Consider the following 17,750-nt stretch of genomic DNA (forward strand, 5'->3'; position numbering starts at 1 on the left):
CGGCCAGTAGGGGCACCCGGGGGCAAGCTCCGGCCAGTAGGGGCACCCGCGGGCAAGCTCCGCCCAGTAGGGGCACCCGCGGGCAAGCTCCGGCCAGTAAGGGCACCCGGGGGCAAGCTCCGCCCAGTAGGGGCACCCGGGGGCCAGCTCCGGCCAGTAGGGGCACCCGGGGGCCAGCTCCGCCCAGTAGGGGCACCCGGGGGCCAGCTCCGGCCAGTAGGGGCACCCGGGGGCAAGCTCCGGCCAGTAGGGGCACCCGGGGGCAAGCTCCGGCCAGTAGGGGCACCCGGGGGCCAGCTCCGGCCAGTAGGGGCACCCGCGGGCAAGCTCCGCCCAGTAGGGGCACCCGCGGGCAAGCTCCGGCCAGTAGGGGCACCCGGGGGCAAGCTCCGGCCAGTAGGGGCACCCGGGGGCAAGCTCCGGCCAGTAGGGGCACCCGGGGGCAAGCTCCGGCCAGTAGGGGCACCCGGGGGCAAGCTCCGGCCAGTAGGGGCACCCGGGGGCAAGCTCCGGCCAGTAGGGGCACCCGGGGGCCAGCTCCGGCCAGTAGGGGCACCCGGGGGCCAGCTCCGGCCAGTAGGGGCACCCGGGGGCCAGCTCCGGCCAGTAGGGGCACCCGGGGGCCAGCTCCGGCCAGTAGGGGCACCCGCGGGCAAGCTCCGCCCAGTAGGGGCACCCGCGGGCAAGCTCCGCCCAGTAGGGGCACCCGCGGGCAAGCTCCGGCCAGTAGGGGCACCCGGGGGCAAGCTCCGGCCAGTAGGGGCACCCGGGGGCCAGCTCCGGCCAGTAGGGGCACCCGGGGGCAAGCTCCGGCCAGTAGGGGCACCCGGGGGCAAGCTCCGCCCAGTAGGGGCACCCGCGGGCAAGCTCCGCCCAGTAGGGGCACCCGCGGGCAAGCTCCGGCCAGTAAGGGCACCCGGGGGCAAGCTCCGCCCAGTAGGGGCACCCGGGGGCCAGCTCCGGCCAGTAGGGGCACCCGGGGGCCAGCTCCGCCCAGTAGGGGCACCCGGGGGCCAGCTCCGGCCAGTAGGGGCACCCGGGGGCCAGCTCCGGCCAGTAGGGGCACCCGGGGGCAAGCTCCGGCCAGTAGGGGCACCCGGGGGCCAGCTCCGGCCAGTAGGGGCACCCGGGGGCCAGCTCCGGCCAGTAGGGGCACCCGGGGGCAAGCTCCGCCCAGTAGGGGCACCCGGGGGCAAGCTCCGCCCAGTAGGGGCACCCGGGGGCAAGCTCCGCCCAGTAGGGGCACCCGGGGGCCAGCTCCGGCCAGTAGGGGCACCCGGGGGCCAGCTCCGCCCAGTAGGGGCACCCGGGGGCCAGCTCCGGCCAGTAGGGGCACCCGGGGGCAAGCTCCGGCCAGTAGGGGCACCCGGGGGCCAGCTCCGGCCAGTAGGGGCACCCGGGGGCCAGCTCCGGCCAGTAGGGGCACCCGCGGGCAAGCTCCGGCCAGTAGGGGCACCCGCGGGCAAGCTCCGGCCAGTAGGGGCACCCGGGGGCAAGCTCCGGCCAGTAGGGGCACCCGGGGGCAAGCTCCGGCCAGTAGGGGCACCCGCGGGCAAGCTCCGCCCAGTAGGGGCACCCGCGGGCAAGCTCCGCCCAGTAGGGGCACCCGCGGGCAAGCTCCGGCCAGTAGGGGCACCCGGGGGCAAGCTCCGGCCAGTAGGGGCACCCGGGGGCAAGCTCCGCCCAGTAGGGGCACCCGGGGGCCAGCTCCGCCCAGTAGGGGCACCCGGGGGCCAGCTCCGGCCAGTAGGGGCACCCGGGGGCCAGCTCCGGCCAGTAGGGGCACCCGGGGGCCAGCTCCGGCCAGTAGGGGCACCCGCGGGCAAGCTCCGCCCAGTAGGGGCACCCGGGGGCAAGCTCCGCCCAGTAGGGGCACCCGGGGGCAAGCTCCGGCCAGTAGGGGCACCCGGGGGCAAGCTCCGGCCAGTAGGGGCACCCGGGGGCAAGCTCCGGCCAGTAGGGGCACCCGGGGGCAAGCTCCGGCCAGTAGGGGCACCCGGGGGCAAGCTCCGGCCAGTAGGGGCACCCGGGGGCAAGCTCCGGCCAGTAGGGGCACCCGGGGGCAAGCTCCGGCCAGTAGGGGCACCCGGGGGCAAGCTCCGGGCATTAGGGGCACCCGGGGGCAAGCTCCGGGCATTAGGGGCACCCGGGGGCAAGCTCCGGCCAGTAGGGGCAACCGCGGGCAAGCTCCGGCCAGTAGGGGCACCCGGGGGCAAGCTCCGGCCAGTAGGGGCACCCGGGGGCAAGCTCCGGCCAGTAGGGGCACCCGGGGGCAAGCTCCGGCCAGTAGGGGCACCCGCGGGCAAGCTCCGGCCAGTAGGGGCACCCGGGGGCAAGCTCCGGCAAATAGGGGCAACCGCGGGCAAGCTCCGGCCAGTAGGGGCACCCGGGGGCAAGCTCCGGCCAGTAGGGGCACCCGGGGGCAAGCTCCGGCCAGTAGGGGCACCCGGGGGCAAGCTCCGGCCAGTAGGGGCACCCGGGGGCAAGCTCCGGCCAGTAGGGGCACCCGGGGGCAAGCTCCGGCCAGTAGGGGCACCCGCGGGCAAGCTCCGGCCAGTAGGGGCACCCGGGGGCAAGCTCCGGGCATTAGGGGCACCCGGGGGCAAGCTCCGGCCAGTAGGGGCAACCGCGGGCAAGCTCCGGCCAGTAGGGGCACCCGGGGGCAAGCTCCGGGCATTAGGGGCACCCGGGGGCAAGCTCCGGCCAGTAGGGGCAACCGCGGGCAAGCTCCGGCCAGTAGGGGCACCCGGGGGCAAGCTCCGGCCAGTAGGGGCACCCGGGGGCAAGCTCCGGCCAGTAGGGGCACCCGGGGGCAAGCTCCGGCCAGTAGGGGCACCCGGGGGCAAGCTCCGCCCAGTAGGGGCACCCGCGGGCAAGCTCCGGCCAGTAGGGGCACCCGGGGGCAAGCTCCGGGCATTAGGGGCACCCGGGGGAAAACTCCGCCCAGTAGGGGCACCCGGGGCCAAGCTCCGGGCATTAGGGGCACCCGGGGGCAAGCTCCGGGCATTAGGGGCACCCGGGGGCAAGCTCCGGGCATTAGGGGCACCCGGGGGCAAGCTCCGGGCATTAGGGGCACCCGGGGGCAAGCTCCGGGCATTAGGGGCACCCGGGGGCAAGCTCCGGCCAGTAGGGGCACCCGGGGGCATGCTCCGCCCAGTAGGGGCACCCGCGGGCAAGCTCCGGCCAGTAGGTGCACCCGGGGGCAAGCTCCGGGCATTAGGGGCACCCGGGGGAAAACTCCGCCCAGTAGGGGCACCCGGGGGCAAGCTCCGGGCATTAGGGGCACCCGGGGGCAAGCTCCGGGCATTAGGGGCACCCGGGGGCAAGCTCCGGGCATTAGGGGCACCCGGGGGCAAGCTCCGGGCATTAGGGGCACCCGGGGGCAAGCTCCGGGCATTAGGGGCACCCGGGGGCAAGCTCCGGGCATTAGGGGCACCCGGGGGCAAGCTCCGGGCATTAGGGGCACCCGGGGGCAAGCTCCGGCCAGTAAGGGCACCCGGGGGCAAGCTCCGGCCAGTAGGGGCACCCGGGGGCAAGCTCCGGCCAGTAAGGGCACCCGGGGGCAAGCTCCGGCCAGTAGGGGCACCCGGGGGCAAACTCCGACCAGTAGGGGCACCCGGGGGCAAGCTCCGGCCATAAGGAGCACCCGGGGGCAAACTCCGGGCATTAGGAGAACCCGGGGACAAACTCCGGCCATAAGGAGAACCCGGGGGCAAGCTCCGGCCATTAGGGGCACCCGGGGGCAAGCTCCGGCCAGTAGGGGCACCCGGGGGCAAACTCCGCCCAGTAGGGGCACCCGGGGGCAAACTCCGACCAGTAGGGGCACCCGGGGGCAAGCTCCGGCCATAAGGAGCACCCGGGGGCAAACTCCGGGCATTAGGAGAACCCGGGGACAAACTCCGGCCATAAGGAGAACCCGGGGGCAAGCTCCGGCCATTAGGGGCACCCGGGGGCAAGCTCCGGCCAGTAGGGGCACCCGGGGGCAAGCTCCGGCCAGTAGGGGCACCCGGGGGCAAACTCTGGGCATTAGGAGAACCTAGGGGCAAGCTCCGGGCATTAGGGGCAAGCTCCGGGCATTAGGGGCAAGCTCCGGGCATTAGGGGCAAGCTCCGGGCATTAGGAGAACCGGGGGGCAAACTCCGGCCATAAGCAGAACCCGGGGGCAAACTCCGGCCATAAGGAGAACCCGGGGGCAAACTCCGGCCATAAGGAGAACCCGGGGGCAAACTCCGGCCATAAGGAGAACCCAGGGGCAAACTCCGACCATTAGGAGAACCTAGGGGCAAACTCCGGCCATAAGGAGAACCCGGGGGCAAACTCCGGCCATAAGGAGAACCCGGGGGCAAACTCCGGCCATTAGGAGAACCCGGGGGCAAACTCCGGCCATAAGGAGAACCCAGGGGCAAACTCCGACCATTAGGAGAACCCAGGGGCAAACTCCGACCATTAGGAGAACCCAGGGGCAAACTCCGACCATTAGGAGAACCCAGGGGCAAACTCCGACCATTAGGAGAACCCAGGGGCAAACTCCGGCCATAAGGAGAACCCGGGGGCAAACTCCAGCCATAAGGAGCACCTCATACCCCTTGCCTACCCCTTAGTGATAGTGCCAGAGTTCGTCAGACCCCTTGGCTGGGGGGGGGCTACTGACTGCGAGGTTCCCCTCAGTGGGTTACTGGCCCGGGGGCCACAGGCAACAGAACTCCCTGCACCTTTCATTACAAGAGCAGTTTATTAATAGGGGAGGAGACATCGCCAGGGGGAGGGGATTATCAGTTAAAGGACAAGCAAACCCACAAACGTGTATATTTCCCAAGCGAGTGGCGGCCGGGGCCCCTCCGAGACGCCATTTATTTTGCACAAATAATGCACAGGCCTAGAGAAAATGACAGTCGGTAACGACGGCAGCCGCCATATTCCTCCATAACCGATGGTCCAAACTCTTTGTTGGGGTTTCCTTTACCCCCCGCCCCCCTGGAGGGATCAGTAAGGGGGGGCACCCAAGATACATACAGGAACCCCCCGTGCCAAGACCCACCCCAGTCACATGACCAGGAAGGGATAAATTACCCCCCTCCACCCATATTAGGGGTACAGCACTGAGACTCCACCCACACAGCAATGGCTTATGGGAAATGTTCTCATGAAAGAAAGTCCAACCATGTCTGCCCCATATTACTGGGCGGAACCGCACCAGAGCCCCGCCCCCCCAACCACTGGATCCAATGGCAGAAATGCGACACACCCGGCCCATCATCCCGTGGCTCCCAGTACCGGCCCAATCACACATCCAGGTCGTCGTCTGGATCTTCCTCATCCACATCATCTGCCGGGTCCGGATCATAATAAACTCTGGCAGAACCGGGGCCCGACTGCAGCAGCGAGGATTTCCTGCAAGAACAAAAACCTGGGTCTGCCACTTGGGTACTGGGGCCCCATGCCTGCAATCTACCCCCCCCAGCCATGCAATCTACCCCCCCACCCACAATCTACCCTCCCGCCTGCAATCTACCCTCCCGCCTGCAATCTACCCCCCCACCCGCAATCTACCCTCCCGCCTGCAATCTACCCCCCACCCGCAATCTACCCTCCCGCCTGCAATCTACCCTCCCGCCTGCAATCTACCCCCCACCCGCAATCTACCCTCCCGCCTGCAATCTACCCCCCCACCCGCAATCTACCCTCCCGCCTGCAATCTACCCCCCCACCCACAATCTACCCTCCCGCCTGCAATCTACCCCCCCACCCACAATCTACCCTCCCGCCTGCAATCTACCCCCCCACCCACAATCTACCCTCCCGCCTGCAATCTACCCCCCCACCCGCAATCTACCCTCCCGCCTGCAATCTACCCCCCACCCACAATCTACCCTCCCGCCTGCAATCTACCCCCCACCCACAATCTACCCTCCCGCCTGCAATCTACCCCCCCACCCACAATCTACCCTCCCGCCTGCAATCTACCCCCCCACCCACAATCTACCCCCCACCCACAATCTACCCTCCCGCCTGCAATCTACCCCCCCACCCACAATCTACCCCCCCCACACACAATCTACCCCTCCCGCCTGCAATCTACCCCTCCCGCCTGCAATCTACCCTCCCCACCCATAATCTACCCTCCCGCCTGCAATCTACCCCCCCACCCACACACAATCTACCCCCCACCCGCAATCTACCCCCCCACCCACACACAATCTACCCCCCACCCGCAATCTACCCCCCCACCCACACACAACCTACCCCCCACCTACAATCTACCCTCCCGCCTGCAATCTACCCCCCCACCCACACACACAATCTACCCCCCACCCACAATATCTACCCCCCCACCTACATTCTACCCTCCTGCCTGCAATCTACCCCCCCACCCACAATCTACCCTCCCGCCTGCAATCTACCCCCCCACCCACAATCTACCCCCCCCACACACAATCTACCCCTCCCGCCTGCAATCTACCCCTCCCGCCTGCAATCTACCCTCCCCACCCATAATCTACCCTCCCGCCTGCAATCTACCCCCCCACCCACACACAATCTACCCCCCCACCCGCAATCTACCCCCCCACCCACACACAATCTACCCCCCCACCCGCAATCTACCCCCCACCCACACACAACCTACCCCCCCACCTACAATCTACCCTCCCGCCTGCAATCTACCCCCCCACCCACACACACAATCTACCCCCCACCCACAATATCTACCCCCCACCTACATTCTACCCTCCTGCCTGCAATCTACCCCCCCACCCACAATCTATCCTCCCGCCTACATTCTACCCTCCGCCTACATTCTACCCTCCGCCTGCAATCTACCCCCCCACCCACAATCTATCCTCCCGCCTACATTCTACCCTCCGCCTACATTCTACCCTCCACCTGCAATCTACCCCCCCACACACACATTCTACCCTCCTACCTGCAATCTACCCCCCACACACACACACACACATTCTACCCTCCTGCCTGCAATCTACCCCCCACCGACAATCTATCCCTCCGCCTACATTCTACCCTCCGCCTGCAATCTACCCCCCCACCTACAATCTACCCTCCCGCCTGCAATCTACCCCCCCACCCACACACATTCTACCCTCCTGCCTGCAATCTACCCCCCCACACACACACATTCTACCCTCCTGCCTGCAATCTACCCCCCCACACACACACATTCTACCCTCCTGCCTGCAATCTACCCCCCCACCGACAATCTATCCCCCCGCCTACATTCTACCCTCCGCCTGCAATCTACCCCCCCACCTACAATCTACCCTCCCGCCTGCAATCTACCCACCCACACACATTCTACCCTCCTGCCTGCAATCTACCCCCCCACCCACAATCTACCCCCCCACACACACACATTCTACCCTCCTGCCTGCAATCTACCCTCCTGCCTGCAATCTACCCCCCCACCCACAATCTACCCCCCCACCCACAATCTATCCCCCCGCCTACATTCTACCCTCCGCCTACATTCTACCTCCCCACCTACAATCTACCCTCCCGCCTGCAATCCGCCCCTCCCCCAGACACCACACCTTCTTTTTTTACCAGGGGCACCACACTGGCAATATATCCCCCCGCTACTGGGCAGCACACCTGCTATCTACCCCATGGGCAAGGCAGCTGCAATGCACTACAAGCCAGGGGCATATATAGGGGTAGGTAATAAGATGCCCCGGGGCACGCAGTGGCACAAAGCTTGGACATGAATGGAATCAGATCAGCCCAAAAGGGAAGGGGCCCATTTCCGAGTGCAATGTGGTTGGGGGGGCAGATCTGTCAGACCCGGGGGGCTATCCATTGGAGTGGATACTCAGTGAGTGAATGCTCATACTTGCTGTCACTGAAGGTGAAGGGCAAGATGGCGGAATCCTTCACTTCCCGCTCGGCTTCTGACAGGCGCAGGTTAAAGGTCAGATTCGCTGTCGGATCCACCTGGAGAGAAGAAGGGCAGGTACCAAGGATCATTCCTGTGGCCCCTGGGCCCCGGGCATATAAGCTCCGCCCATTCCCTCCCCTCTCACCTCTTGTCCTTTCCTTTGCTCCATTTCCTTTTCTCTAAAGACCTCTAGGGAGAGATCCCCCCGTATTCTCACCATTTCCTCCTGCGTGGGAAACATAGGGGCCACAGTACATATAAGCACACAATAACTGCCCCCTGGGGCGGGGCTTAGGGTGTGTAAGAGACTCCCCAAGTACAGACAGGACAGGCACCTACATGGAATAGTAGTACAGAATAACAGCCCTCAGGGGAGGGCCTTAGGGAGGGCACCATAGCCCCCGGGGGTACAGACAGGGCAGTATGGAATAGTAGTACAGAATAACAGCCCTCGGGGGAGGGCACCATAGCCCCCGGGGGTACAGACAGGGCAGTATGGAATAGTAGTACAGAATAACAGCCCTCGGGGCAGGGCACCATAGCCCCCGGGGGTACAGACAGGGCAGTATGGAATAGTAGTACAGAATAACAGCCCTCGGGGGAGGGCACCATAGCCCCCGGGGGTACAGACAGGGCAGTATGGAATAGTAGTACAGAATAACAGCCCTCGGGGGAGGGCCTTAGGGAGGGCACCATAGCCCCCAGGGGGTACAGACAGGGCAGTATGGAATAGTAGTACAGAATAACAGCCCTCGGGGGAGGGCACCATAGCCCCCGGGGGTACAGACAGGGCAGTATGGAATAGTAGTACAGAATAACAGCCCTCGGGGGAGGGCACCATAGCCCCCGGGGGTACAGACAGGGCAGTATGGAATAGTAGTACAGAATAACAGCCCTCGGGGGAGGGCCTTAGGGAGGGCACCATAGCCCCCGGGGGGTACAGACAGGGCAGTATGGAATAGTAGTACAGAATAACAGCCCTCGGGGGAGGGCCTTAGGGAGGGCACCATAGCCCCCGGGGGGTACAGACAGGGCAGTATGGAATAGTAGTACAGAATAACAGCCCTCGGGGCAGGGCACCATAGCCCCCGGGGGGTACAGACAGGGCAGTATGGAATAGTAGTACAGAATAACAGCCCTCGGGGGAGGGCCTTAGGGAGGGCACCATAGCCCCCGGGGGTACAGACAGGGCAGTATGGAATAGTAGTACAGAATAACAGCCCTCGGGGGAGGGCCTTAGGGAGGGCACCATAGCCCCCAGGGGGTACAGACAGGGCAGTATGGAATAGTAGTACAGAATAACAGCCCTCGGGGGAGGGCCTTAGGGAGGGCACCATAGCCCCCGGGGGGTACAGACAGGGCAGTATGGAATAGTAGTACAGAATAACAGCCCTCGGGGCAGGGCACCATAGCCCCCGGGGGGTACAGACAGGGCAGTATGGAATAGTAGTACAGAATAACAGCCCTCGGGGGAGGGCACCATAGCCCCCGGGGGTACAGACAGGGCAGTATGGAATAGTAGTACAGAATAACAGCCCTCGGGGAGGGCACCATAGCCCCCGGGGGTACAGACAGGGCAGTATGGAATAGTAGTACAGAATAACAGCCCTCGGGGGAGGGCACCATAGCCCCCGGGGGGTACAGACAGGGCAGTATGGAATAGTAGTACAGAATAACAGCCCTCGGGGGAGGGCACCATAGCCCCCGGGGGTACAGACAGGGCAGTATGGAATAGTAGTACAGAATAACAGCCCTCGGGGGAGGGCACCATAGCCCCCGGGGGTACAGACAGGGCAGTATGGAATAGTAGTACAGAATAACAGCCCTCGGGGGAGGGCACCATAGCCCCCGGGGGGTACAGACAGGGCAGTATGGAATAGTAGTACAGAATAACAGCCCTCGGGGGAGGGCACCATAGCCCCCGGGGGTACAGACAGGGCAGTATGGAATAGTAGTACAGAATAACAGCCCTCGGGGGAGGGCACCATAGCCCCCGGGGGTCCCCACTCATACTCACGCTGGTCTCGACCTTTCTGGACTTTTTGCGGTGCGTCACGGTGACCCGGTCCCAGTCTCCCCTCCTTTCCATGTTAATGACGGTGTCGGCGAGAAGATTCACGGAACGGAGGGCCCCAGGGTCGTGCAAATCCTTGTGCAAAAGCGCTAACAACCGTGTCACTGTGGATGCTGGGAAAAGGGGAGGAGCTAGCATAAGCAGATTGATAAGGCATCTGCGGTCATTTCCAATTGGCCGCGCTCGAGGGAGGGGCAACAGCACAATGGCGCTACTATAATAATAAATCCCCGCCCCCAAGAATTTAACCCCACCCACCTGTTCCTTTCTGCCCCCGAGACAACTCCCTGAGGGTGTGGCAGACGGATGGAAGGGGAGAGTGCGCCAAGATCCAGCTCAGGGAATCCAGTACCAAGGTGACTGCGGAACCAGAATCCCGGAGCAGCGCCTCTATCCTCTCAGCTGTGAAATCAGAGGGGCCAAGTGAGTGGGGGCCCCCAAGCCATTGCAGGGGGTCCGAGTATCCATCGTGGAAGTTCAGCCTTGGGGGGAGAAAGCTCAGTTAGTTACAACCAATATGCACCCCCAGAGACCCCCAGCAGGAGAGGTACTGACCCAAAGCCTGAGACCCAACACTCCCTCCCTGTAGAACCTGCCGGGGGGTCTCCATCCACTGAGCCCTTATATATCATTACCCCAAACCCTAATACCAGTAAGCTGGGCACAACCAAATAACTGATGGGGGGGCATGAGTCAGAATGGAGGTTTCCTGCGCTAGAACCCCCGGCAGCAATAGAACTCCCGGCAGCGCTAGAACCCCCGGCAGCGCTAGAACCCCCGGCAGCGCTAGAACCCCCGGCAGCGCTAGAACCCCCGGCAGCGCTAGAACCCCCGGCAGCGCTAGAACCCCAGGAAGCGCTAGAACCCCCGGCAGCGCTAGAATCCCCATCAGCGCTAGAACTCCCATCAGCGCTAGAACTCCCATCAGCGCTAGAAAACTCCCCGCAGCGCTAGGACTCCCATCAGCGCTAGAACTCCCATCAGCGATAGAGCCCCCGGCAGCGCTAGAAGCCCCATCAGCGCTAGAACCCCCGGCAGCGCTAGAACCCCCGGCAGCGCTAGAACCCCCGGCAGCGCTAGAACCCCGGCCTAGACCCCGGCAGCGCTAGAACCCCCGGCAGCGCTAGAACCCCCGGCAGCGCTAGAACCCCCGGCAGCGCTAGAACCCCCGGCAGCGCTAGAACCCCCGGCAGCGCTAGAACTCCCATCAGCGCTAGAACTCCCATCAGCGCTAGAACTCCCATCAGCGCTAGAACTCCCATCAGCGCTAGAACTCCCATCAGCGCTAGAACTCCCATCAGCGCTAGAACTCCCATCAGCGCTAGAACTCCCATCAGCGCTAGAACTCCCATCAGCGCTAGAACTCCCCCATCAGCGCTAGAACTCCCATCAGCGCTAGAACTCCCATCAGCGCTAGAACTCCCATCAGCGCTAGAACTCCCATCAGCGCTAGAACTCCCATCAGCGCTAGAACCCCCGGCAGCGCTAGAACCCCCGGCAGCGCTAGAACCCCCGGCAGCATTAGAATCCCCGGCAGCGCTAGAATCCCCATCAGCGCTAGAACTCCCATCAGCGCTAGAACCCCCGGCAGCGCTAGAACCCCCGGCAGCGCTAGAACCCCCGGCAGCGCTAGAACTCCCTGCAGCGCTAGAACTCCCTGCAGCGCTAGAACCCGCGGCAGCAATAGAACCCCCGGCAGCGCTAGAACTCCCTGCAGCGCTAGAACTCCCGGCAGTGCTAGAACTCCCTGCAGCGCTAGAACCCCCGGCAGTGCTAGAGAACAGCAGTAGCAGAAGAGGTGGAAGAGGCCAGTAACTCACCTGGGTACAAGGGGTGCCGGGAATCCCAGCAGGAAATCTTCCTGTGAGCGCTCATAGCCCAATACATGCACCTGCTCCCCCCTGTCAGGCAAGAGATGGGTGGGGGGGTTACACTCAATGCATCCCTGTGCCCCCCCCCCCGGGCAGGTACTCACCCAAGCACTCACTCCCATACACACACTCGCTCTCACTCATATACGCACTCACTGATATGTACACTCACTCAAACACACTCACTCATACTCACTTTCTTACCCACACTCACTCAGTAGGACGGGCGGCTACTCACCTCTCCAGCGCCGCCACTATAAAGCTGTGCAACAACTCCCTGCCACTGTGTGGCGCTGCATCTGCACAGGGAACAGGGACTTACAGTGAGACTGCAGGGAAGGGAGAGAGACTGGGGCAGGGAGAGAGACTGGGGCAGGGGGGTAAGAGGCAGGGAAGGGAGAGAGACTGGGGCAGGGGGGTAAGAGGCAGGGAAGGGAGAGAGACTGGGGCAGGGGGGTAAGAGACAGGGAAGGGAGAGAGACTGGGGCAGGGGGGTAAGAGACAGGGAAGGGAGAGAGACTGGGGCAGGGGGGTAAGAGACAGGGAAGGGAGAGAGACTGGGGCAGGGGGGTAAGAGACAGGGCAGGGAGAGAGACTGGGGCAGGGGGGTAAGAGGCAGGGAAGGGAGAGAGACTGGGGCAGGGGGGTAAGAGACAGGGAAGGGAGAGAGACTGGGGCAGGGGGGTAAGAGACAGGGAAGGGAGAGAGACTGGGGCAGGGGGGTAAGAGACAGGGAAGGGAGAGAGACTGGGGCAGGGGGGTAAGAGACAGGGAAGGGAGAGAGACTGGGGCAGGGGGGTAAGAGACAGGGAAGGGAGAGAGACTGGGGCAGGGGGGTAAGAGACAGGGAAGGGAGAGAGACTGGGGCAGGGGGGTAAGAGGCAGGGAAGGGAGAGAGACTGGGGCAGGGGGTAAGAGACAGGGAAGGGAGAGAGACTGGGGCAGGGGGGTAAGAGACAGGGAAGGGAGAGAGACTGGGGCAGGGGGGTAAGAGGCAGGGAAGGGAGAGAGACTGGGGCAGGGGGTAAGAGACAGGGAAGGGAGAGAGACTGGGGCAGGGGGGTAAGAGACAGGGAAGGGAGAGAGACTGGGGCAGGGGGGTAAGAGACAGGGAAGGGAGAGAGACTGGGGCAGGGGGTAAGAGACAGGGAAGGGAGAGAGACTGGGGCAGGGGGGTAAGAGACAGGGAAGGGAGAGAGACTGGGGCAGGGGGTAAGAGACAGGGCAGGGAGAGAGACTGGGGCAGGGGGGTAAGAGGCAGGGAGAGAGACTGGGGCAGGGGGGTAAGAGACAGGGCAGGGAGAGAGACTGGGGCAGGGGGGTAAGAGACAGGGAAGGGATAGAGACTGGGGCAGGGGGGTAAGAGACAGGGAAGGGATAGAGACTGGGGCAGGGGGTAAGAGACAGGGAAGGGAGAGAGACTGGGGCAGGGGGTAAGAGACAGGGAAGGGATAGAGACTGGGGCAGGGGGGTAAGAGGCAGGGAGAGAGACTGGGGCAGGGGGTAAGAGGCAGGGAAGGGATAGAGACTGGGGCAGGGGGGTAAGAGACAGGGCAGGGAGAGAGACTGGGGCAGGGGGGTAAGAGGCAGGGAGAGAGACTGGGGCAGGGGGGTAAGAGACAGGGCAGGGAGAGAGACTGGGGCAGGGGGTAAGAGACAGGGCAGGGAGAGAGACTGGGGCAGGGGGGTAAGAGGCAGGGCAGGGAGAGAGACTGGGGCAGGGGGGTAAGAGACAGGGAAGGGAGAGAGACTGGGGCAGGGGGGTAAGAGACAGGGAAGGGAGAGAGACTGGGGCAGGGGGGTAAGAGACAGGGAAGGGAGAGAGACTGGGGCAGGGGGGTAAGAGACAGGGAAGGGAGAGAGACTGGGGCAGGGGGGTAAGAGGCAGGGAAGGGATAGAGACTGGGGCAGGGGGGTAAGAGACAGGGAAGGGATAGAGACTGGGGCAGGGGGTAAGAGACAGGGAAGGGATAGAGACTGGGGCAGGGGGGTAAGAGGCAGGGAGAGAGACTGGGGCAGGGGGGTAAGAGGCAGGGAAGGGATAGAGACTGGGGCAGGGGGGTAAGAGACAGGGCAGGGAGAGAGACTGGGGCAGGGGGGTAAGAGGCAGGGAGAGAGACTGGGGCAGGGGGGTAAGAGACAGGGCAGGGAGAGAGACTGGGGCAGGGGGGTAAGAGACAGGGAAGGGAGAGAGACTGGGGCAGGGGGGTAAGAGGCAGGGAAGGGAGAGAGAATGGGGCAGGGGGGTAAGAGACAGGGAAGGGAGAGAGACTGGGGCAGGGGGGTAAGAGACAGGGCAGGGAGAGAGACTGGGGCAGGGGGGTAAGAGACAGGGAAGGGAGAGAGACTGGGGCAGGGGGGTAAGAGGCAGGGAAGGGAGAGAGAATGGGGCAGGGGGTAAGAGACAGGGAAGGGAGAGAGACTGGGGCAGGGGGGTAAGAGGCAGGGAAGGGAGAGAGACTGGGGCAGGGGGGTAAGAGGCAGGGAAGGGATAGAGAATGGGGCAGGGGGGTAAGAGGCAGGGAAGGGATAGAGACTGGGGCAGGGGGGTAAGAGACAGGGCAGGAGAGAGACTGGGGCAGGGGGGTAAGAGGCAGGGAGAGAGACTGGGGCAGGGGGGTAAGAGACAGGGCAGGGAGAGAGACTGGGGCAGGGGGTAAGAGACAGGGCAGGGAGAGAGACTGGGGCAGGGGGGTAAGAGACAGGGAAGGGAGAGAGACTGGGGCAGGGGGGTAAGAGACAGGGAAGGGAGAGAGACTGGGGCAGGGGGTAAGAGACAGGGAAGGGAGAGAGACTGGGGCAGGGGGGTTAGAGGCAGGGAAGGGAGAGAGACTGGGGCAGGGGGGTAAGAGGCAGGGAAGGGATAGAGAATGGGGCAGGGGGGTAAGAGGCAGGGAAGGGATAGAGAATGGGGCAGGGGGGTAAGAGGCAGGGAAGGGATAGAGAATGGGGCAGGGGGTAAGAGACAGGGAAGGGATAGAGAATGGGGCAGGGGGGTAAGAGACAGGGAAGGGATAGAGACTGGGGCAGGGGGGTAAGAGACAGGGAAGGGAGAGAGACTGGGGCAGGGGGGTAAGAGACAGGGAAGGGAGAGAGACTGGGGCAGGGGGGTAGGAGAGAGGGAAGACAGGCACAAGCGGGGCAGTTGTAGTACACAAGGCTGACATTAGGGGGGCGATACACCCCTACAAATCAGTATTTACAGGGAAAGGACAAATCACTGGGGCAATTGTATCGTTAAGCGCAGAGACTGCCCATGTCACATGGCTGATAAAGGGGACTGACTGGGCACACAGGGGCATTAATAGCAGGTGGAGGGGCGGGGCTAATTATAGCGACTGATGGGATGGAGGCGGGGTTACATAAAGTAAATGTGAAACTTAATTTCTCTCTCTAGAGGCAGGGAAGGGAGAGAGACTGGGGCAGGGGGGTAAGAGGCAGGGAAGGGATAGAGAATGGGGCAGGGGGGTAAGAGGCAGGGAAGGGATAGAGACTGGGGCAGGGGGTAAGAGACAGGGCAGGGAGAGAGACTGGGGCAGGGGGGTAAGAGGCAGGGAGAGAGACTGGGGCAGGGGGGTAAGAGACAGGGCAGGGAGAGAGACTGGGGCAGGGGGTAAGAGACAGGGAAGGGAGAGAGACTGGGGCAGGGGGGTAAGAGACAGGGAAGGGAGAGAGACTGGGGCAGGGGGGTAAGAGACAGGGAAGGGAGAGAGACTGGGGCAGGGGGGTTAGAGGCAGGGAAGGGAGAGAGACTGGGGCAGGGGGGTAAGAGGCAGGGAAGGGATAGAGAATGGGGCAGGGGGGTAAGAGGCAGGGAAGGGATAGAGAATGGGGCAGGGGGGTAAGAGGCAGGAAAGGGATAGAGAATGGGGCAGGGGGGTAAGAGACAGGGAAGGGATAGAGACTGGGGCAGGGGGGTAAGAGACAGGGAAGGGATAGAGACTGGGGCAGGGGGGTAAGAGACAGGGAAGGGAGAGAGACTGGGGCAGGGGGGTAAGAGACAGGGAAGGGAGAGAGACTGGGGCAGGGGGGTAAGAGACAGGGAAGGGATAGAGAATGGGGCAGGGGGGTAAGAGACAGGGAAGGGAGAGAGACTGGGGCAGGGGGGTAAGAGACAGGGAAGGGAGAGAGAATGGGGCAGGGGGTAAGAGACAGGGAAGGGAGAGAGACTGGGGCAGGGGGGTAAGAGACAGGGAAGGGAGAGAGACTGGGGCAGGGGGTAGGAGAGAGGGAAGACAGGCACAAGCGGGGCAGTTGTAGTACACAAGGCTGACATTAGGGGGGCGATACACCCCTACAAATCAGTATTTACAGGGAAAGGACAAATCACTGGGGCAATTGTATCGTTAAGCGCAGAGACTGCCCATGTCACATGGCTGATAAAGGGGACTGACTGGGCACACAGGGGCATTAATAGCAGGTGGAGGGGCGGGGCTAATTATAGCGACTGATGGGATGGAGGCGGGGTTACATAAAGTAAATGTGAAACTTAATTTCTCTCTCTCTCTCTCTCTCTCTCTCATATATATACCCTGCAGCTCATGGGGGGGGGGGTAACTCAGTACTGTGGGGCCTCAGAGCAGGTTGTGCATCTCTCCCCCCCCCCTCTCTCTCTCTATATATATATATATATATATATACCCTGCAGCTCATGGGGGGGCAAAAGAGGGCAATTGGGCAGAAAGCCCCACAGAGGGCAGAGCAGGGGCAGGTACAGTGAGTGGGATTGGTGCAGCCAGGGAGGGGGTGGGACTAAATGGGCCCCACAGCCATAGCCCCTCCCACAGAGCATTGTGTGCAGCCAATCACGCCTCAATTCCTTCCCACTCTGAGCGCCAATAATAACTCCCCTTTAAAGAGACACGTAACATCTCCCAGCAGCCCCCACGGGCTGTGTAACCCTTTCCCCGCCGCATTATCCTGCTTTCCCTCAGTGCCGGGCTGGGGCCGCACAGTGCGGGGGGAGCGGGCACATGACACGGGACGGACAGGCAGGAAACCCCCCCCCCCCCCAGTACCGGAAATGAGCAGAACTCCGGGGGTACCGCCGTTCCTCAGCTTCTCCAGCATCATCGCACTTCCGGGTACTTCCGCCTGGGCTTCTAGTGACGTCACTATACCGTGTGGGGGGGGCTAATCACGTGATCCAGTCGGGCGGAAAATGTAATATAAACCTCAGCTGCTGCGCGGGAAAACATCCCATTGGTTCCCTTAGGGGGAGGATTCGGGTATTGGCTTCCTATTGGCTCCTCCTGCCAATAAATACCGCGGGCTGAATACAGTCAGGGGGAGGGGAGAGACTGGGGGTCCCTAGTGTGTGAGATATGGACATTAGATTGTAAGCTCACTGGGGCAGGGGCTGATGGGAATGGGATAGGGACCTTAGATTGTAAGCTCACTGGGGCAGGGGCTGATGGGAATGGGATAGGAACCTTAGATTGTAAGCTCACTGGGGCAGGGGCTGATGGGAATGGGATAGGGACCTTAGATTGTAAGCTCACTGGGGCAGGGGCTGATGGGAATGGGATAGGGACCTTAGATTGTAAGCTCACTGGGGCAGGGGCTGATGGGAATGGGATAGGGACCTTAGATTGTAAGCTCACTGGGGCAGGGACTGATGGGAATGGGATAGGGACCTTAGATTGTAAGCTCACTGGGGCAGGGGCTGATGGGAATGGGATAGGGACCTTAGATTGTAAGCTCACTGGGGCAGGGGCTGATGGGAATGGGATAGGAACCTTAGATTGTAAGCTCACTGGGGCAGGGACTGATGGGAATGGGATAGGGACCTTAGATTGTAAGCTCACTGGGGCAGGGGCTGATGGGAATGTGATAGGGACCTTAGATTGTAAGCTCACTGGGGCAGGGGCTGATGGGAATGGGATAGGGACCTTAGAGTGTAAGCTCACTGGGGCAG

General features: G+C 63.2%; 1 protein-coding gene across 2 annotated transcripts; it reads right to left on the minus strand.

The window, feature by feature from the left end:
* Positions 1-4,713: 4,713 nt before the first annotated feature.
* Positions 4,714-16,976, minus strand: elp5 (elongator acetyltransferase complex subunit 5). 2 transcript variants are annotated; one of them, XM_031899651.1, is made up of 8 exons: positions 16,852-16,976; positions 12,072-12,132; positions 11,783-11,863; positions 10,221-10,444; positions 9,906-10,075; positions 8,034-8,114; positions 7,844-7,944; positions 4,714-5,391 (listed from the first exon to the last, which is right to left on the minus strand). In XM_031899651.1, the coding sequence occupies exons 1-8, from the start codon at positions 16,904-16,906 to the stop codon at positions 5,283-5,285; spliced, it is 882 nt and encodes a 293-aa protein (XP_031755511.1). In that variant the 5' UTR covers positions 16,907-16,976; the 3' UTR covers positions 4,714-5,282. The 2 variants fall into 2 exon arrangements, with proteins under 2 accessions (XP_031755511.1, XP_031755512.1); XM_031899652.1 differs by lacking the exon at positions 11,783-11,863.
* Positions 16,977-17,750: the final 774 nt, after the last annotated feature.

Source organism: Xenopus tropicalis, chromosome 3 (assembly GCF_000004195.4).
Source record: "Xenopus tropicalis strain Nigerian chromosome 3, UCB_Xtro_10.0, whole genome shotgun sequence".
Lineage (NCBI taxonomy): Eukaryota > Metazoa > Chordata > Amphibia > Anura > Pipidae > Xenopus > Xenopus tropicalis.